Raw genomic sequence first — 16,403 nt, 5'->3', positions numbered from 1 at the left:
CTTTTGAATTAATGAATTCTAAGTGAAGGCAAAGCAAACTACATTTTGAACTCTAGCTGATAAAAGTCACATCCTATGGGATTGTGGGCTAATTTTCTAATGGCAATTCTGATTCTGTTAACTTCCCATACTGCTGGACATATGTGCTGGAAGTGAATGGGTGAATCTGTACTCATATAGGAAACCTTCTTGACACCTCTAACCTGTGTCCCTTGTCTTGGTGCTCTGATGGCTTAACATAGTGGCATGCTGGGCACTTTAGGGAGATACTTCTGTTAAAATATCAGATCTTTCTGTTTAAGGGCTTTCCATATTGCTAAGCTTTTAATGTTTATCAGAGTATTGGGAAAAGCTGTGTTATAGACCAAGTGACATCTTGATTATGCTAGCTCGATTCCCATATTTAAATGTAAGTGAACTAAGTCATAATTAATTAATATATTCTGTTGTAGTACAGGCCTGGTTAGGATTTAGTATTTCTGAGGTGGAATATTTGCAGGTAGTTGCCAAAATCTAGAGTGTGGGTCTAGGAATGAGTGCTTTAAGTGGGAGTAAAAAGCCCATGATTGGGGTGTCACCACAACCTAAGGAACTGTATTATAGTTGTGTAAAGGTTGAACTGGCCTAGAGCATTGTATGTGTTAGGCAAATACTCTATCACTGAGCTACACCTCCATCCCCTCTGTGATTTTTAAAATTTAACAATGAATCAACACATTTACTTTTTCACATTTACAGAACTTTTCTAAAATGTTTTACAAGAGCATAATAAACAAAGGCTCTTAATTCTCCAGGAACCTAATTGTTTGAACGATGTCTTTAAAAGCTGGGGAGAACTTGGACTGGACTCTGGAGGTAAGCAATGAAGGCAAAGGGACAGAATCATTTTGTGTGTGTGTGTGTGCTTTGAAATTTAGAAGCAATTTTATTTAAGATCTGAAATACGATTCCCAAAGTATCAACTTTTCAGAAAACTGTGGCTACAGAATAATGCATTGCCTCTATCATGTTAGAACGTGCATTAGACTCAAATACAGAAACCAGGAAACAAACCACCGTCTTTCAACAATTTGAGCAATGATAGCATGAATGCCTAAGGTACAGCAAATAATGGATTTGCAGAGGATGGGCTGTTCACGTCAAGCACCACAAGAAATAAGAGCACAAATGCATGGGTTTTCAGGCATACACATTTAAGTTGAACCTTTGGCACTAGGAACCAGGGCATCTCACCATGTAGCATTAACACGTGTTAGGAAACTGTGTAGTGTCAAAAGGGATAGAACCACCAGTATCCAAGCAATGTCGTCAACTAGGCAATAAAATGTTCTACTGAATTTCTTCTTTGTCTAATTACTGCATACACTGGTAGCAACTGTTACATGAGGAAAGCTGTCAGGAGACACTCCATTTGTTTCTTCTTACAACAGAACAGGAAACCAACCTAACATAGGCCCTGTTTTACACTGACAGTTTAAAAGAACGTCAATTCTACACCGAAAGGACTAAACAAAAGTGTTTACAGAGAGCAGACAACGGAGAGTGGTCAGTAGACCTTCACAGGGCTTTGCGGTGATACTCAGCAGAAGCCACTTGGTAATCTCTGGCAGTAAACAGCGAAGCAGAATTCTTTGCCAGATGCTTAAGGAAATCATGCAAATAGCCCAGCAGTAATGACAGGCTTTTCTCATCGAGGGGCATATAGGCCAACATTGCCCCAATTCTCACAAATAATCTCAGTAGGTGTGGTGCCCCATAGATGTGTGACACTGGTGCATCAGGGTGAGCCAACAGGATCTCAGCATACTGGGGCCTTTCAAACTCGTAGAGCAGCTGAGTGCCCAGCATCATATTGAAATACTCTTTTATCCCGCCCACAACTTCATTAACTGCATACTCCTTATTGTCAGCACTTCGCTGGGACTTGGTACACTTGGCATACTCCTCAAGAATGGCATCTACATTCTCTTTAGCAGGGAGTTGGAACAACTGCTTCTGCCTAGTAACCAAGTCCCAGTCCTCCACCAGCCATGGCTTTAATTCTTCAGGAATCTTCACTTCCACTTCCACATCCACTCTGTTCTTCTTCAATGCCGCCTCACTCTCCACAGTGGCATTGGCTCGTGCCCTTTCCTTCCGTGGGGGCTGGGGCATTTGGCTGCTACTGCCACCATCTCCATTGCCAGGAGTCTTCTGCTGGTTCTTCCTTGTCTTCTGCACTGAACCAGAAGGGGAGTTCTCACCAGGGTGACCTCCCCATCTTCCTGGAACAGCTGGTTCAACATTCTCTTCCTGGGAACCAGCTGACTCCTTTCCTGAGGCAGCTCCTCTCATCTGACATCTCTGCATGTTGCTTCGAATTGGTTTCTCAGAGTTGTCTTCTTCAGCAGGTTGTTGTCCACGAGTTTCAGAAGCCTGCTTTCTGGAACTCATTCAACCCTGTTTCTAGTCCATCCTACACTCTTCTTTCTTTCCCTTCCAAGGATTCCTAGCAATTTCCAGGACAGAGGCTTACAGATCTCCTAGGGTGGTCTGGAAGGATAAAGTGGGAATACAACCCTGTATTCTGAAAGCAGGAATGCAAACGGGTTCCGCAACCAGGGTCAGATCTCCCGATCATTTACTGCACAGCAAAGATAGCTTTTCTGAGGATGATCTGAGAGGAGAATCCAGTTCTTTGCAGCAGCCGACATGTGATCACTGCCACTCCTCCAACCTTAAACAGGGGAAAAAGATCCCGTGATTCAGCTAGACAGAAGAACCAGGGAACAAAATCCATATGGAATGCTGAGCTAGCTGTTCTGTTGCTGAGTTCTAAGGATAAAACCCGAAGAGGTGGGCTGAGGCTAGCAACAACATTTTGGATGCTGCATTAGGACATCAGATCTCATTCTATAATCCTGTGGGCTATTTTCTTTTTCTTTGACACCAGAGTTTCTCTTTGAATGTACTGGACACCTGGCTGTCCTGGAGTTCGCTTTGTAGACCAGGGTGGCCTCCAACTCACAGAGATCTCCCGGCCTCTGTCTTTGTAAATTTCTGACCAGTGTACATTACCTACCGTTTGTGATCTCAACTTGTTATTAAGAGTTTAAAATTTCAAAGGCAGACCATGACCTTAATCCCAGCATTTGGGAGACAAAGACAGGTAGAACTCCATTCTTGAAGCCAGCATTGTCTACAGAGGGAGTTTGAGGATAGCCAGGGGGCTGTGGAGAGTCTGAGAGAGAGAGACAGAGAGACAGAGAGAGAGAGAGAGAGAGAGAGAGAGAGAGAGAGAGAGAGAGAGAGAGACTTAGAAAGAAAGGGCAAGCTGAGGCAGTTGAACACGTAAATCCAAGCACTTTGAGGAGACAGCCAACTCTTGAGCCTGGGATACACAAGGGATGGCATCTCAAAAGAAACCTAGAGTGCTGAGTAAGTGCTGAATCTTACAAATGAATTATGCAAAGACAGAAACAGAAGACCTACTACTATAATATTGTTCTTTATGTTGTAGCAATTAAAATGCCCAGCACAAAAATGATGATATTGTATTCGGGTAACTATTGAATCAAGCATCATACCCTATTCATAAATATTCATGAGCTAGCAAAAGCATTAAACATGGATAATGAAATTCTCCTGCTTTCAGATTTTCCTGGGACTCCTGGCCTAACATGGGTTAGGTCAAGGAGAGACTCCCTAAGATTGTATGCATTAGCCAGTGAGGACAACTTGAGTCATCTACATCACTAGGAGATTCAACACCCAAAAGAGGGTAAGAGTCTAACTTATTTTAGCAGATACAGCAAAAATTTAAGACTGCGGATGACTTAATTTCCAAACAGGAAAAAGAAAAGAAAAGAACAGAAAAGAAAAGAAAGGCAATGGGAGCTTAACCTGGAACAATTTTGAGACACTAATATTTTATTACCTACTCCTTTAATAAGGACCCCAAAAATATTTCCTCAAGGCTAAAAGTGTATTCATCATTTCAAAAAATTGCCCTGTGGAAGGGTAATGAAAAAAGGAACACTACTATTCAGTTTCCCTCTCCTTACAAGTGTAGCACTGGCAAAGAGCAACAACCTGCTGCCCCCTCAGACAGCATTCAGCCCCAGCTTCTCAAAGGTATCTATCTCTAGAGCACGGTGCAGGTTTCCCTCAAAATTAAACATTCACAGGCAACAGGATCTTAATGGAAATGAAGAGTACTGCCTTGCTCAACCTCCTTAATCTCACTTGTAGGTTTCATATGGCGACCGAAAACAAGACACCTGTGGGGAGAAGCTAAAGATCCGTGGGGAAAACTATGGCTTAGAGCAGCCAGGACCCTTTCTGGAGCTACATTCTGTTTGGGGGATTGCCAGCCCCACCTGCAACATAAGAAACAGGGCTGACAGGCTGTTTTCTCCAAGCATCAACAGCTTTTACCACTGCTTTGGTTTCAAGACAGGGTCTTGCTGGGTACCTCTGGCTGGACTGCCAACCCGTGGCAATCCTCCTCCTTTAGTAGAGTGCATGAGCTCCCATACCAAGGTGCAGTTCTGTTTAAAGTTTCTGGGATAGAGCAAGTCTATTCCCAATAAAAACATTTTTTTTTCCAATAGTCTAACATACTGCTACATCTATCTCTTAAACAGACTGTCGCCTTAGGGGATAAAATAAATCATCACCATCCTTATGCTCCTAAAGCACACACTCCAGAAATGGTAGTCGAACACCACAGAACTCACACCTCGAAAAAAAAAAAAAAGACAAAAAAAAAGCAATAAACTATAAACAAAAACAGCAGCCACGGTGGACATTTGACTAAGTTTTTCGAGAAGCAATAAACAGTGAGTCCAGAGGAGCACAGAAGGCTCAGAGAGGTCTCCATGGAAAGAGACAGGAGGAGGATCATCGCCCTACCAAAAACACGGGGCCCTGAATACCACCCTGCTTGGCTCAGAAAGCATTGTAGGCCTGTTTCCTCAAACCTTAGTCTCAGGTGTCCAGAAAAAACAAAACAAAACAAAACAAAACAAAAAAACAAACAAACAAACAAACAAAAAAAAACGACTCACAACGCTGTGGAGTGTGAGAGCGACTTAGGCCTATGACTAATTTGGAGGAAGGTTTAGGCTGGGAGAAAAAGCAGCCGGTGAGCACATCTCAGCACTCCGCGTCTGAGGCACCCAGGGCTTCAGACTGAAAGGCAGGTTCACTGCTACCCCACTGGACAGTCCCAGGGCACAGGGCTCTCTGACCTCCACCCGGGCTGCCCTCCCAGCCTCCCTGCCAGCATCTGGAAGACTGTGCTCAAGGCCAACCAGGAAGCTGGAGTGCTATTTCCAGGGATGCTCCTCCAGAGTCCTGACCCTGCCCTATGCAAGCCTACCACAACCCCGCTCCTGCCGCCCCGCCCCTCACCCCCCACCATGGGTGTCCTGCATGTCTTTTGGGCTGACTCCTGTCACTCACTGGCCCGCCCCGGGCAGCAGCGGGTGACCAAGGCACCGCACAGGAACTGGTGGCCACAGCGCGTCCAGGTTTGGGCCCGTGGCCCTGGCAGTCAGCACAGGCGGCTGAGGCCCACAGCAGAAGCAGCCCTACACTGACCTCTTGGTGCAGCACCTGGTGCTGCCCACTGGGTAAGGATCAGCACCAAGAGGGTTGCCAGCCGAGGGGGCAGGGGCCGGGCATCCTGGTAACCGAGGACAGCAAAGAGCCCGCCCCTGACTGAGGTCATGTCCACTCAACCGCCTCTCCTCAAGAGTAACAAAAGAATTCTTCCCGCCGATTCGTCAGTGGGACCTGTCAGTCGGAGAGTGCTCGCCCAGCCCCTGTGCAGAATGCCTGGGGCACGTGACTGTGACAGAAGACTTGGCCCATGCGCACCAGTCCCAGGTGTGCCCCTAGCACCTTGGCAGGTTCGAGGATCCCATCTTGGTACTCTCACCCGAGTAACCCTTTCTGTTTCGAGCTGGCAGCACTTGTCCTCTCGCACACACTTAGGGATTGTCAAAGCTAGGGCATTTGTTTTCTTCACTGCCTCTGTCTGTGCTTGGGGTCGACTCGAGTTCCCTGGTGAGGAGGATACTGAGGCGCCCAAGAGAGGCTGAACCAAGGTCACACAGACTTAAGACTCGGTGCTGATAGGGTCCTCACCTGTTCTCGCTCCAGGATTAAAGAGGGTTTTCTAAGCGTTTCCCAACAGTGCCTCCCACCGGTCCAGAGGCACAGCCTTCTGGCCTATCTCTTAACTTTTGCCCTCCTCTTCCCCACGTTAATTTTGCATGGACTTAAATCTGCATGCGGCCCAAGTCTCAGCACATAGGGGCCCCCTTTTGCCCCAGAACCCGGGAGCATCCCTTAAATTCCTAAGACACTTATCTTTTGCCCTATGCTCTCATGACTTCTCTCCACAGCAAACTAGAGTTCCCTGAATATGGCCATCCCTTGTTCTCCATAGTAGACCCCTAACCCTGGGCATGGCCTCAAGATACCAAGGGCACCACAGCACCTGGTCCAACACCATATTATCGCAACTAGCTCTGACAACTTTGAGCTTTAGCTTCTCAGAGACTTGGTTGCTCTGTCTAGAGGTTGAGGATGAACAAGAGGCAGAATTAAGAAGCTCGTAGAGCTTGCTTCCAACTGTATCTAAAGTTTCAGAGAAGCTAACACCCTTTCCCACCTCTGTGGTTGCCAGACTTGCATGTGGTGGACAGATATAAGTTCAGGAAAAATATCCATAGACATCACAGTGAATAAATAAATAGATAAATGAGGCAAATACCAAACTGATTGTGGTTGTCAGCATTTAAAATCCTAGCGCTGAAGTGACTGAAGGAGACATAATCAAGAGTTTGATGTCAACCTGGATTACAAAACAAGTTGGTAACTTTCCTAGGCTACACAGTAATAGTGTCAAAAACAAAACGGGGCAGACAAAATGGCTCAGGGGACAACAGTGCCTGCCACACTAACGTGACTACAAAGGTGGATCCCTAAAACCGATGGTAGAGGGCCTGCAGACAGGACTCAGAGGTTAAATTCCTGAGTTCAAATCCAAGCACCCCCATGGGGCCTCAGGACCATCTAGAATGAGATCTTCTGGTGTGCAGGTGCCCTCTACTGGTGTACAGGTGTACATGCAGACAGAATATTGTATACATAATAAAGAAATGAATCTTTGAAAGAAAATAAATACATGGAGGGAGAGGAAATTGTCCCCTGACTCCAGCACTCTCTCTGATATGTGTTTATACGTGTATTTATGCAACTATATTACGTACACACCCGGAAAATAATATAAAAGAGAACAAATCCTATTCTGTTGCTAAGGGCTATAATACTTTTGCAGTTCAAAGAGACTGGAATATTCTCCAGGAAACTAAGTGTTTGATATATGTCTTACAAAGCTGGGGAGAACTTTGACTGGAGTCTGCAGGTAAGCAATATAGGTAAAGGACAGAATCTTAAACAGGGGAAAAGGCCGTGGGATTCAGCTAGCGAGAAGAACCAAGGAACAAATTGCATATGGAATCATGAGCAAGCTATTCTGTTACTTAGTTCTAAGGATAATACCTGAAGAGTTGGGCTGAGGGTAGCAAAAATATTTCGGATGCCATAGTAGGACATCAGATCACATTTTATAAGCCTGTGGGCTATTCTGAGATTTCAATTTGTTATTAACAGTTTACAAGTGCTAAGGGAGCCCATGACTTTAATCCCAGCACTTGGGAGGCAAAGACAGGTAGTTCTCTGACTTTTTATTTTATAATATTTATTTTTTATATTAATTACGGGTCATTTACTTTGTATCCCATCTGTAGTCCCTTGCCTCATTTCCTCCCAATTTCATCCTCCCTCCCTCATCTCCTCAACATGTCCCTCTCTAATTCCACTGATAGAGGAGGTCCTCCCACCCTTCCATCTGATCCTAATCTATCAGGTCTCATCAGGACTGGCTGCAATGCCTTCCTTTGTGGCCTAGCAAGGCTGCTCCTCCCTCAAAGGGGGCGGGTCAAAGAGCCTTCCACTGAGTTCATGTCAGAGACAATCCCTGTAACCTACATAGATGCTGAGCTGCCATGGGCTATGACTGATCAGGGGTTCTAGGTTATATCCATGCATGGTCCTTGGTTGGAGAATCAGTCTCAGAAAGGCCCCTGTGCCCAGATATATTTGGTCCTTGTGGCGATCCCATCCTCTCCATGTCTTAATAACTTCCCTTCTTTCATGAATCCCTGCACTCTGCCCAAGGTTTGGTTATGAGTCTCAGCATCTGCTTTGATATACTGCTAGGTAGAGTCTTTCAGAGGCCCTGTATGTTAGGCTGCTGTCCTGTTTCTTGTTTTCTCCTACTTCCCATGTCCATCCCATTTGTGTTTCTAAGTGAGGATTGATCAACTTATCTCAGAAACTCTTTTTTTTTTTTTTTTACCATGTTTGATCCCGAGTTCTTTGTTGTGGTTCTTGTGAATTCACATTGTTTCTCTCATGGCTCCTGCTTTCATTGATAACTCCATTTGGCTTCTTTTGAGAGATGAGTGTGAACTCTTGATCTTTTTTTTTTGTAATTTTATTTTTTCTTATCAGTTACATTTTATTAACTCTGTATCCCAGCCGTGTCCCGATCCCTCATTCCCTCCCAGCTTTTTTAGCTTCTTTAGGTGTGCAGATTTTAGTATGTTTGTCTTATGGTATAAGTCTAGTATACTTTCTAAGTGGGTACATACTGTGTGTGTGTGTCTTTCTGCTTCTTGGATACCTCGATCAGGAAGAAGATCTCTGATTTTGAATCCAGCATGGTGTACTGAGGTATTTCGAGGACAGCCAGGGGGCTGTGAGTAGTCTCAGGGAGAGAGAGAGAGGGGGACTTAGAAAGAAAGAGCAAGCTGAGCAAGCTTAATACTTAAATCCAAACATTCTGAGTATACAGGCAACACTTGAGCCTGGGATACACAAGGAATGGCATCTCAGTAAAACCTACAGTACTGATTAAGTGCTGAACCTTACAAATGAATTATGTAAAGACAAAGACAGAAGACCTTGTACTATAATATTTCTCTTTATGTTGTAGCGATTAAAATGCCCAGCACAAAAGTGTTGTTATTATATTCGGGTAACTATTGAATCTAGCATCATACTCTATTCATAAATATTCACGAGCTAGCAAAAGCATTAAACATGGATATTGAAATTCTTCTGCTTTCAAATTTTAGTGGGACTCCTGTCCTAACATGGGTTAGGTCACGTAGAGACTCCCTAGGATTGTATGTGAGGGTCAATGCTGAAATTTTGATTAATCTATATCACTAAAAGATTCAATACCCAAAATGAGTTGAGAGTCTAACTTACTTTAGCAGCTCAGCAAAATCTGAAACGAGTGGATGATTTAATGTCCAAACAAGAAAAAAAGAAAAGCAATGAGAACTTGACCTGGAACAATTTTGAGACACTATTCTATTATTATCTCTTCCTTTAAAAACTCCCCCCCAAAAAACTTTATTTCCTCAAGGCTAAAACTGTATTCCTCATTTTACAAAAATGGCCCCATGGAAAGGCAATGAAAGAAGGAACACTACTACTCCATTTCCTTTTCCTAACAAGTGTAGCACTGGCAAAGAGCAACAACCTGCTGCCCCGTCAGACTGCATTCAGCCCCAGCCTCTCAAAAGTATCTATCTCCAGAGCAGTGTGCAGGTTTCCCTCAAAATTAAACATTCACAGGCGACAGGATCCTAATGGAAATGAAGAGTACTGCCTTGCTCGACCTCCTTAATCTCTCTTGCAGGTTTCATATGGTGACGAAAACAAGACACCTGTGCGGAGAAGCTAAGGGCCCATGGGGAAAACCACGGTTGAGAGCAGCCAGGACACTTTCTGGAGCTGCATCCGGTTTGGGTGATTCCCAGCCCCACCTGAAAGGGAAGAAACAGGACTGACAGGCTCTTTCATCCAAGCATCAACAGCTTTTACCACTGCTTTGGTTTCAAGACGGTCTTGCTGGGTACCTCTGGCTGGACTGCCAACCCGTGGCAATCCTCCTCCCTCAGTAGAGTGCATGAGCTCCCATACCAAGGTACAGTTCTGTTTAAAGTTTCTGGGATAGTTCAAGACTATTCACAATAAAAACGTTTTTCAATTGTCCTCACATATTCCTACATCTATCTATATCCTAACTGACTGTCTCTTTATTGGACAAAATTAAGCATAGCTACGCTTATCCTCCCAAGGCGCACACTCCAGAATTAGCGGTGGTCGAACACCACAGAACTTCTACATCTAAAAATATTTGAAAAAAAAAAAACAAAACAAGAACAACAAAACCCTCAGTTATTTTGGACATTTAGTTAGGTTTCAAAGAAGCAGTAAACAGTGAGTCCAGAAGAGAACAGAAGGCTCAGAGGGGTCTGGATGGAAAGAGACAGGAGGAGGATTATCGCCCTACCAAAAACACGGGGCCCTGAATACCATCCTGCTTGGCTCAGAAGGCATTGTAGACCTGTTTCCTCAAACCTTAGTCTCAGGCGTCCAGAAAAAATGACTCACAACTCTGTGGTGTGTGAGAGCGACTTAGGTCTATGACTGATTTGGAGGAAGGTTTAGGCTGGGATAACAAGCAGGCAGTGAGCACATCTCAGCACTCTGCATCGGAGGCACCCAGGGATTTGCACTGAAAGGCAGGTTCACCTCTATCCCACTGGCCAGTCCCAGGACACAGGGCTCTTGGACCTCCACTGGAGATGGATGCTCAGCCAGAATCCTGACCCTGCCCTATTGAAGCCTGCTACAACCCTGCTCTTGCCGCCCTGCCCCTCACCCCCCCCCCCTTCACACACACACCATGGGTGTCGGGGCAGGTCTCTTTGCCTAATTCTTGTCACTCACTGGCCTGCATCTGGCAGTGGATTCCAAAGCCCCAACACACACACCCAAGGAAACTGGGGTGTCAAATGCTCCAGGTTTCGACCCACCACCCTGGCAGGCAGCACAGGCAGCTGAGCCCCACAGCAATAGCAGCCCTACCCTGAACTCTTGTTCCAGCTCCTGGAGCTGCCCACTGGGTATGGATCAACAAGAGGGCTGCCAGCCAAAGGAGCAGTTGCCTGGCACCATCATAGAAAGCACTGAGCAGAATGCCTGGGACACGTGACTGTGACGAAAGAATTGACGCATGTGCACCATTCTCAGGTTTCCCTGTTCAGCTCCCAGCAACTTGGCAGGCTAGAGCGCCCGATGACCTCAGTGTGCTCAACTGAGCACCCTTTCTGTTGAGCTGGCAGCACTTATCCCCTCTCACACACTTAGGGAAGGTCAAAGGTATGGTATTTGTTTCCTTGCCTGCCTCTGTGCTTCAAGTCTTAGCACATAGTGGCCCCTTTTTGCCCCAGAGCCCCCGAGTATCCCTTAAATTCCTAAGACAATATCTTTTGCCCAATGCTATCATGATTTGTCTCCAAGGCAAACTAGAGTTCCCTGAATATGGCCATCCCTTGTTCTCCACAGCAGGCCCCTAAACTTGAGCTTGGCCTCAAGATTAGGATACCAAGGGCACCACAGCACCTGGTCCAACATCAAAATATCCCGACTAGCTCTGAGAACTGTGAGCTTTAGTTTCTCAGACATCTGGTTGCTCTGTCTATAAGATGAAGATGAATAAGAGGCAGATTTAAGAATCTCTTGGCGTAAGCAGTTTCTCAGGAAAAATAATCCATAAGCCACTCTCAGGCTGTTGATTCTGAAGCTTCTAACACTCTTGTTTTGAATGAAAAGCCCATTAAGAGAGAAAATTCAGTGATGAGAAACACTTGCTGTTCTTGTAGACAACTTGAGGTCTGTTCTCAGCCACAGCTGAGCAGCTCACAGCAACCTGAAACTCCAGTTTCATGGGATTCAACACCATTTTCTGGCCACCATATACACCAGCACACATGTGGCATATATGCACACAGACACACGTGTACATGTAAGCATACTTTTTTACGTTGTTCTTCCTGGAAAGGGCATAGTAGTACACACCTCCAGTCTCTGTGGGGCAGAGGATAGCCAATCTCTAAGTCTGAGGTTTACACAGTGAATTCCAAGCTGGCAAGGACTGCATAATGAGACCTCATCTCTAAAATAATAAAGGCGAGAGGGTGAGGAGGGGCAAGATGGCGGCGCCGGGAGTAATCTCATTCTGAGCAGCAGCGCATCAGGATCAGCACAGTGACCAGCAATCAGAATTCTCGGCCATAAAACACAGTCATTGTGTTTCGCGGGTGAGAGGATACCCCACGGTGGGGGATTCAATCAGCTTTTAACTCACCCGGCTAAACCGCTGAAGAGATCCTGGTTCCGCCAGACGCTTGGCTGCAGGCCGCCAGCCCCAGCTCCAGCCCAGAGCCACAAGCCAGTGTCTCTGGTCAAGGTCCCAGACTGAACCGTGGGCACCACACTAACAGAGACTGGAATTTTCAGTCGAGAGATAACCGCAGGGTACAGGAAACGATTGGGACCGGCCTTAGGTCACCCAGACATCCCCTGGAAAAGACTCGGGCAGGTTCCACGGGCACCCCAGGAGCCAGCCCGGAGCCAGAGCCAGGGACCCAGGTTCCGGCACAGAGCCCTGCCTGCCTGCGCGCCTGATTCGCCGCCGGAACGGCGGGTCTGATCTCAGAGCACTCAGCTCACCCGCCACCTGAAAAGGTCCCCGGAAAATTACCCAGCTTAGGGAGGCACTCAGGCTCCCAAAAGCTGCAAAGGCAGACACAGGCAGTTTCTGCGCACCAGACAGCTGGCAGAGACTGAGCTGCCATCACACAGCTGTGCTCCAGGCACAGGCAGTTTCTGCGACCAGCCAGCTGGTGGACACTGAGCAGTGTGCACCAGGGCAAAAAAAGACACTGGGAGTCCGTGACTCCAGAGAATCCACGGGGAAGGAAGGAAACTGTACTGACCTAAATCAACCAATCCTTCCCTAGAAAAACTCTAGGAGTCTAGTGGGGCCGAGGCGCCAGCACTCAGCTGTGCTCCAGACACAAGCACAAACAGTTGAGGCGCACCTGATGTCCAACTGGGTCACAGCAGCTGATCATTAAATTTGCAACAAGAAACCCAGAAACAGGGCAGCTGCCCTCAGGACTTCCCTGGGTGAGAGGAGAACCCTCTCAACTAACAAAGACCACAGTTACCACTCAGGTCTATATCCCTGAGGTGAGCAACTCCTGAAAAAACACCAGCCATCCAGGGACTATACCCAAAAAGCTGAGAAGACATCCTTCAGGAAAAACCAGCTTTCTGCAAAGGGGATTCTCTCCACCACAGGATCCCCAGGAACAACCAGAAAATAACCCCAAACACCTAAGATAACACAATGGGTAGAGGCCAGCGTAAAAGCTCAAGCAACAAAAGACAGAGCAATATGGCATCTCCAGAACCCAGTTACCCAGGGGCAAGTAGCCCTGGACACCCCACCATAACTGAAATCCAAGAAGATGACCTAACAAGTATGCTCATGAAGATGATAACAGAGGAAACAAATAAGATTCGTAAAGACATAGAGGAAGATAAACTCAAACAGAATATCGCCATCCGTAAAGAAATACAGGAAGCTGCAGCCAAACAGTTTATGGCCTTTAGAAAGGAAATGCTTAAAACACTGAATGAAATGATAGAAACAGAGTTGAAGGAACTAAAAGAAAAACAGGAAAGTACAATCAGACAGGTGAAGGAAGTAAACAAAACAACTCAAGACCTGAAGATAGAATTGGAAAAATTAAAGAAAACACAAATGGAAGAAATAATGGAAAGGAAGAATCTAGGGAAGAAAACAGGAACTACAGAGGCAAGCATAACCAACAGACTACAAGAGATGGAAGAAAGAATCTCAGGTGTAGAAGATACAATGGAAGAAATCGATGTATCTGTCAAAGAAAATGTTAAATCCGAAAAATTCCTGACACAGACCGTCCAAGAAATGCAAGACAATATGAAAAGACAAAACCTAAGAATAATAGGTATAGAGGAAAAAGAAGACTCCCTTCTCCAAGGCCCAGAAAATATTTTCAACAAAATCATTGAAGAAAATTTCCCCAAGCTAAAGGAGAGGCCAATTAGAATACATGAGGCCTACAGAACACCCAACAAATTTGACCAGAAAAGAAAATCCTCCCGCCACATAATAATCAAAACAGTAAGTATACAGAACAAAGAAAAAATACTAAAAGCTGCAAGGGAAAAAGGCCAAGTAACATATAATGGCAAACCCATTAGAATCACACCTGACTTTTCAACAGAGACTATGAAAGCCAGAAGGGCCTGGACAGATATCATGCAGACCCTAAGAGAACACAGATGTCAGCCCAGGCTACTATACCCCGCAAAACTCTCAGTCCTCATAGATGGAGAAAACAAGATATTCAATGACAAAAACAAATTTCAACAATAACTACAAACAAATCCAGCATTACAGAAGACACTGGAAGGGAAAATACAACCCAAGAAAGCTAGCTACACAGGAAATAAATAACCTCACTTCAGTAAAACAAAAAGCAACCAAGCACACAACCTGATGACCACAGCCAACATCAAAATCAAGAGATCTAACAGCCAATGGTCATTAATCTCTCTCAACATCAATGGACTCAACTCTCCAATAAAAAGACACAGATTAACAGAATGGATACGTAAACAAAACCCAGCAATCTGTTTCATACAAGAAACACACCTAAGACACAAACATAGACATTACCTGAGGGTAAAGGGTTGGAAGATGATTTTCCAAGCAAACGGACCCAAGAAGCAAGCAGGAGTAGCCATTCTAATATCTGATAAAATAGACTTTCAACAAAAATTAATCAAAAGAGATGGGGAAGGACACTTCATACTCATCAAGGGAAAATTCCACCAGGAAGACATCACAATCCTGAACATCTAGGCCCCAAATACAAGGGCACCCACATTTGTGAAAGAAACATTGATCAAACTTAAACCACACATAGATCCCCACACATTAATAGTGGGAGACTTCAACACCCCACTCTCAACAAAGGACAGGTCAACAAAACAGAAATTAAACAAAGAAACAATGTCTCTGACAGAGGTCATGAATCAAATGGACCTAACAGACATTTACAGAACTTTACACCCAAACACAAAAGAATTTACCTTCTTCTCAGCAACTCATGGAACCTTCTCCAAAATAGACTATATAGGGGGTCACAAATCAAGCCTCAACAGATACAAGAAGATTGAAATAATCCCATGAATCTTGTCTGATCACCATGGAATAAAGCTGGACCTCAACAATAACAGAAATAACAAAAAGCCTACACACACATGGAAACTGAACAACATGTTACTAAATGACAGCTGGGTCAGGGAAGAAATAAAGAAAGAAATTAAAGTCTTTCTAGAAATCAATGACAATGAAGACACAACATACCCGAACTTGTGGGACACCATGAAAGCAGTGCTAAGAGGAAAGTTCATAGCACTAAGTGCCTTCAAGAAGAAATTCGAGACAGCTCATTCAAGCACCCTAATGGCTCACTTAAAAACCCTAGAAAAAGAAGAAGCAGACACACCAAGAAGGAGTAGATGGCTGGAAATAATCAAACTCAGGGCTGAAATCAATCAATTGGAAACAAATAAAACAATTCAAAGAATCAATGAAACCAAGAGCTGGTTCTTTGAGAAAATCAACAAGATCGACAAACCCTTAGCCAGGCTAACTAAAAGGCAGAGAGACACCACCCAAATCAACAAAATCAGAAATGAAAAGGGGGATATAACTACAGACACTGAGGAAATCCAAACAATCATTAGGACTTACTTCAAAAGTCTATATGCCACAAAATTTGAAAATCTAAATGAAATGGACAATTTTCTTGATCTATTTGACTTACCAAAGTTGAATCAGGACCAGGTAAATCAACTAAATAGTCCTATATCCCCCAAAGAAATAGAAGCGGTCATCAAAAGTCTCCCATCCAAAAAAAGCCCAGGACCAGATGGCTTCAGCGCAGAATTCTACCACACCTTCAAAGAAGAGCTAACACCAATTTTCTTCAAACTATTCCACAAAATAGAAACAGAAGGAATATTACCAAATTCATTCTATGAAGCCACAGTCACCTTGGTACCTAAACCTCACAAAGACTCAACAAAGAAAGAGAATTTCCGGCCAATCTCCCTTAAGAACATTGATGCAAAAATACTTAATAAAATACTTGCAAACCGAATCCAAGAACACATCAAAGATATCACCCAATATGACCAAGTAGGCTTCATCCCAGGTATGCAGGGGTGGTTCAATATACGGAAATCCATCAATGTGATCCACCATATTAACAAACTGAAAGAAAAAAAACACATGATAATCTCCCTAGATGCTGAAAAAGCCTTTGACAAAATCCAACATCCATTCATGTTCAAAGTATTGGAGA

The 16,403-nt window shown here is 44.6% G+C and overlaps 1 protein-coding gene across 2 annotated transcripts; it reads right to left on the bottom strand.

Moving 5' to 3' along the window:
• Positions 1-1,557: 1,557 nt before the first annotated feature.
• On the bottom strand, positions 1,558-2,485 carry LOC132650035 (mortality factor 4-like protein 2). Of its 2 annotated transcripts, XM_060374860.1 has the most exons (2): positions 2,275-2,481; positions 1,558-2,214 (listed from the first exon to the last, which is right to left on the bottom strand). In XM_060374860.1, the coding sequence occupies exons 1-2, from the start codon at positions 2,431-2,433 to the stop codon at positions 1,558-1,560; spliced, it is 816 nt and encodes a 271-aa protein (XP_060230843.1). In that variant the 5' UTR covers positions 2,434-2,481. The 2 variants fall into 2 exon arrangements, with proteins under 2 accessions (XP_060230843.1, XP_060230842.1); XM_060374859.1 differs by having other exon boundaries at positions 1,558-2,485.
• Positions 2,486-16,403: the final 13,918 nt, after the last annotated feature.

The sequence above is a fragment of the Meriones unguiculatus genome, chromosome X (genome assembly GCF_030254825.1).
Source record: "Meriones unguiculatus strain TT.TT164.6M chromosome X, Bangor_MerUng_6.1, whole genome shotgun sequence".
NCBI classification, from domain to species: domain Eukaryota; kingdom Metazoa; phylum Chordata; class Mammalia; order Rodentia; family Muridae; genus Meriones; species Meriones unguiculatus.
This window is presented reverse-complemented; position numbering and strand designations above follow the sequence as displayed.

Bases quoted from the DNA above. Each gene is read 5' to 3' on its own strand.
- LOC132650035 (XM_060374859.1), bottom strand. From the start codon at position 2,433: ATGAGTTCCAGAAAGCAGGCTTCTGAAACTCGTGGACAACAACCTGCT.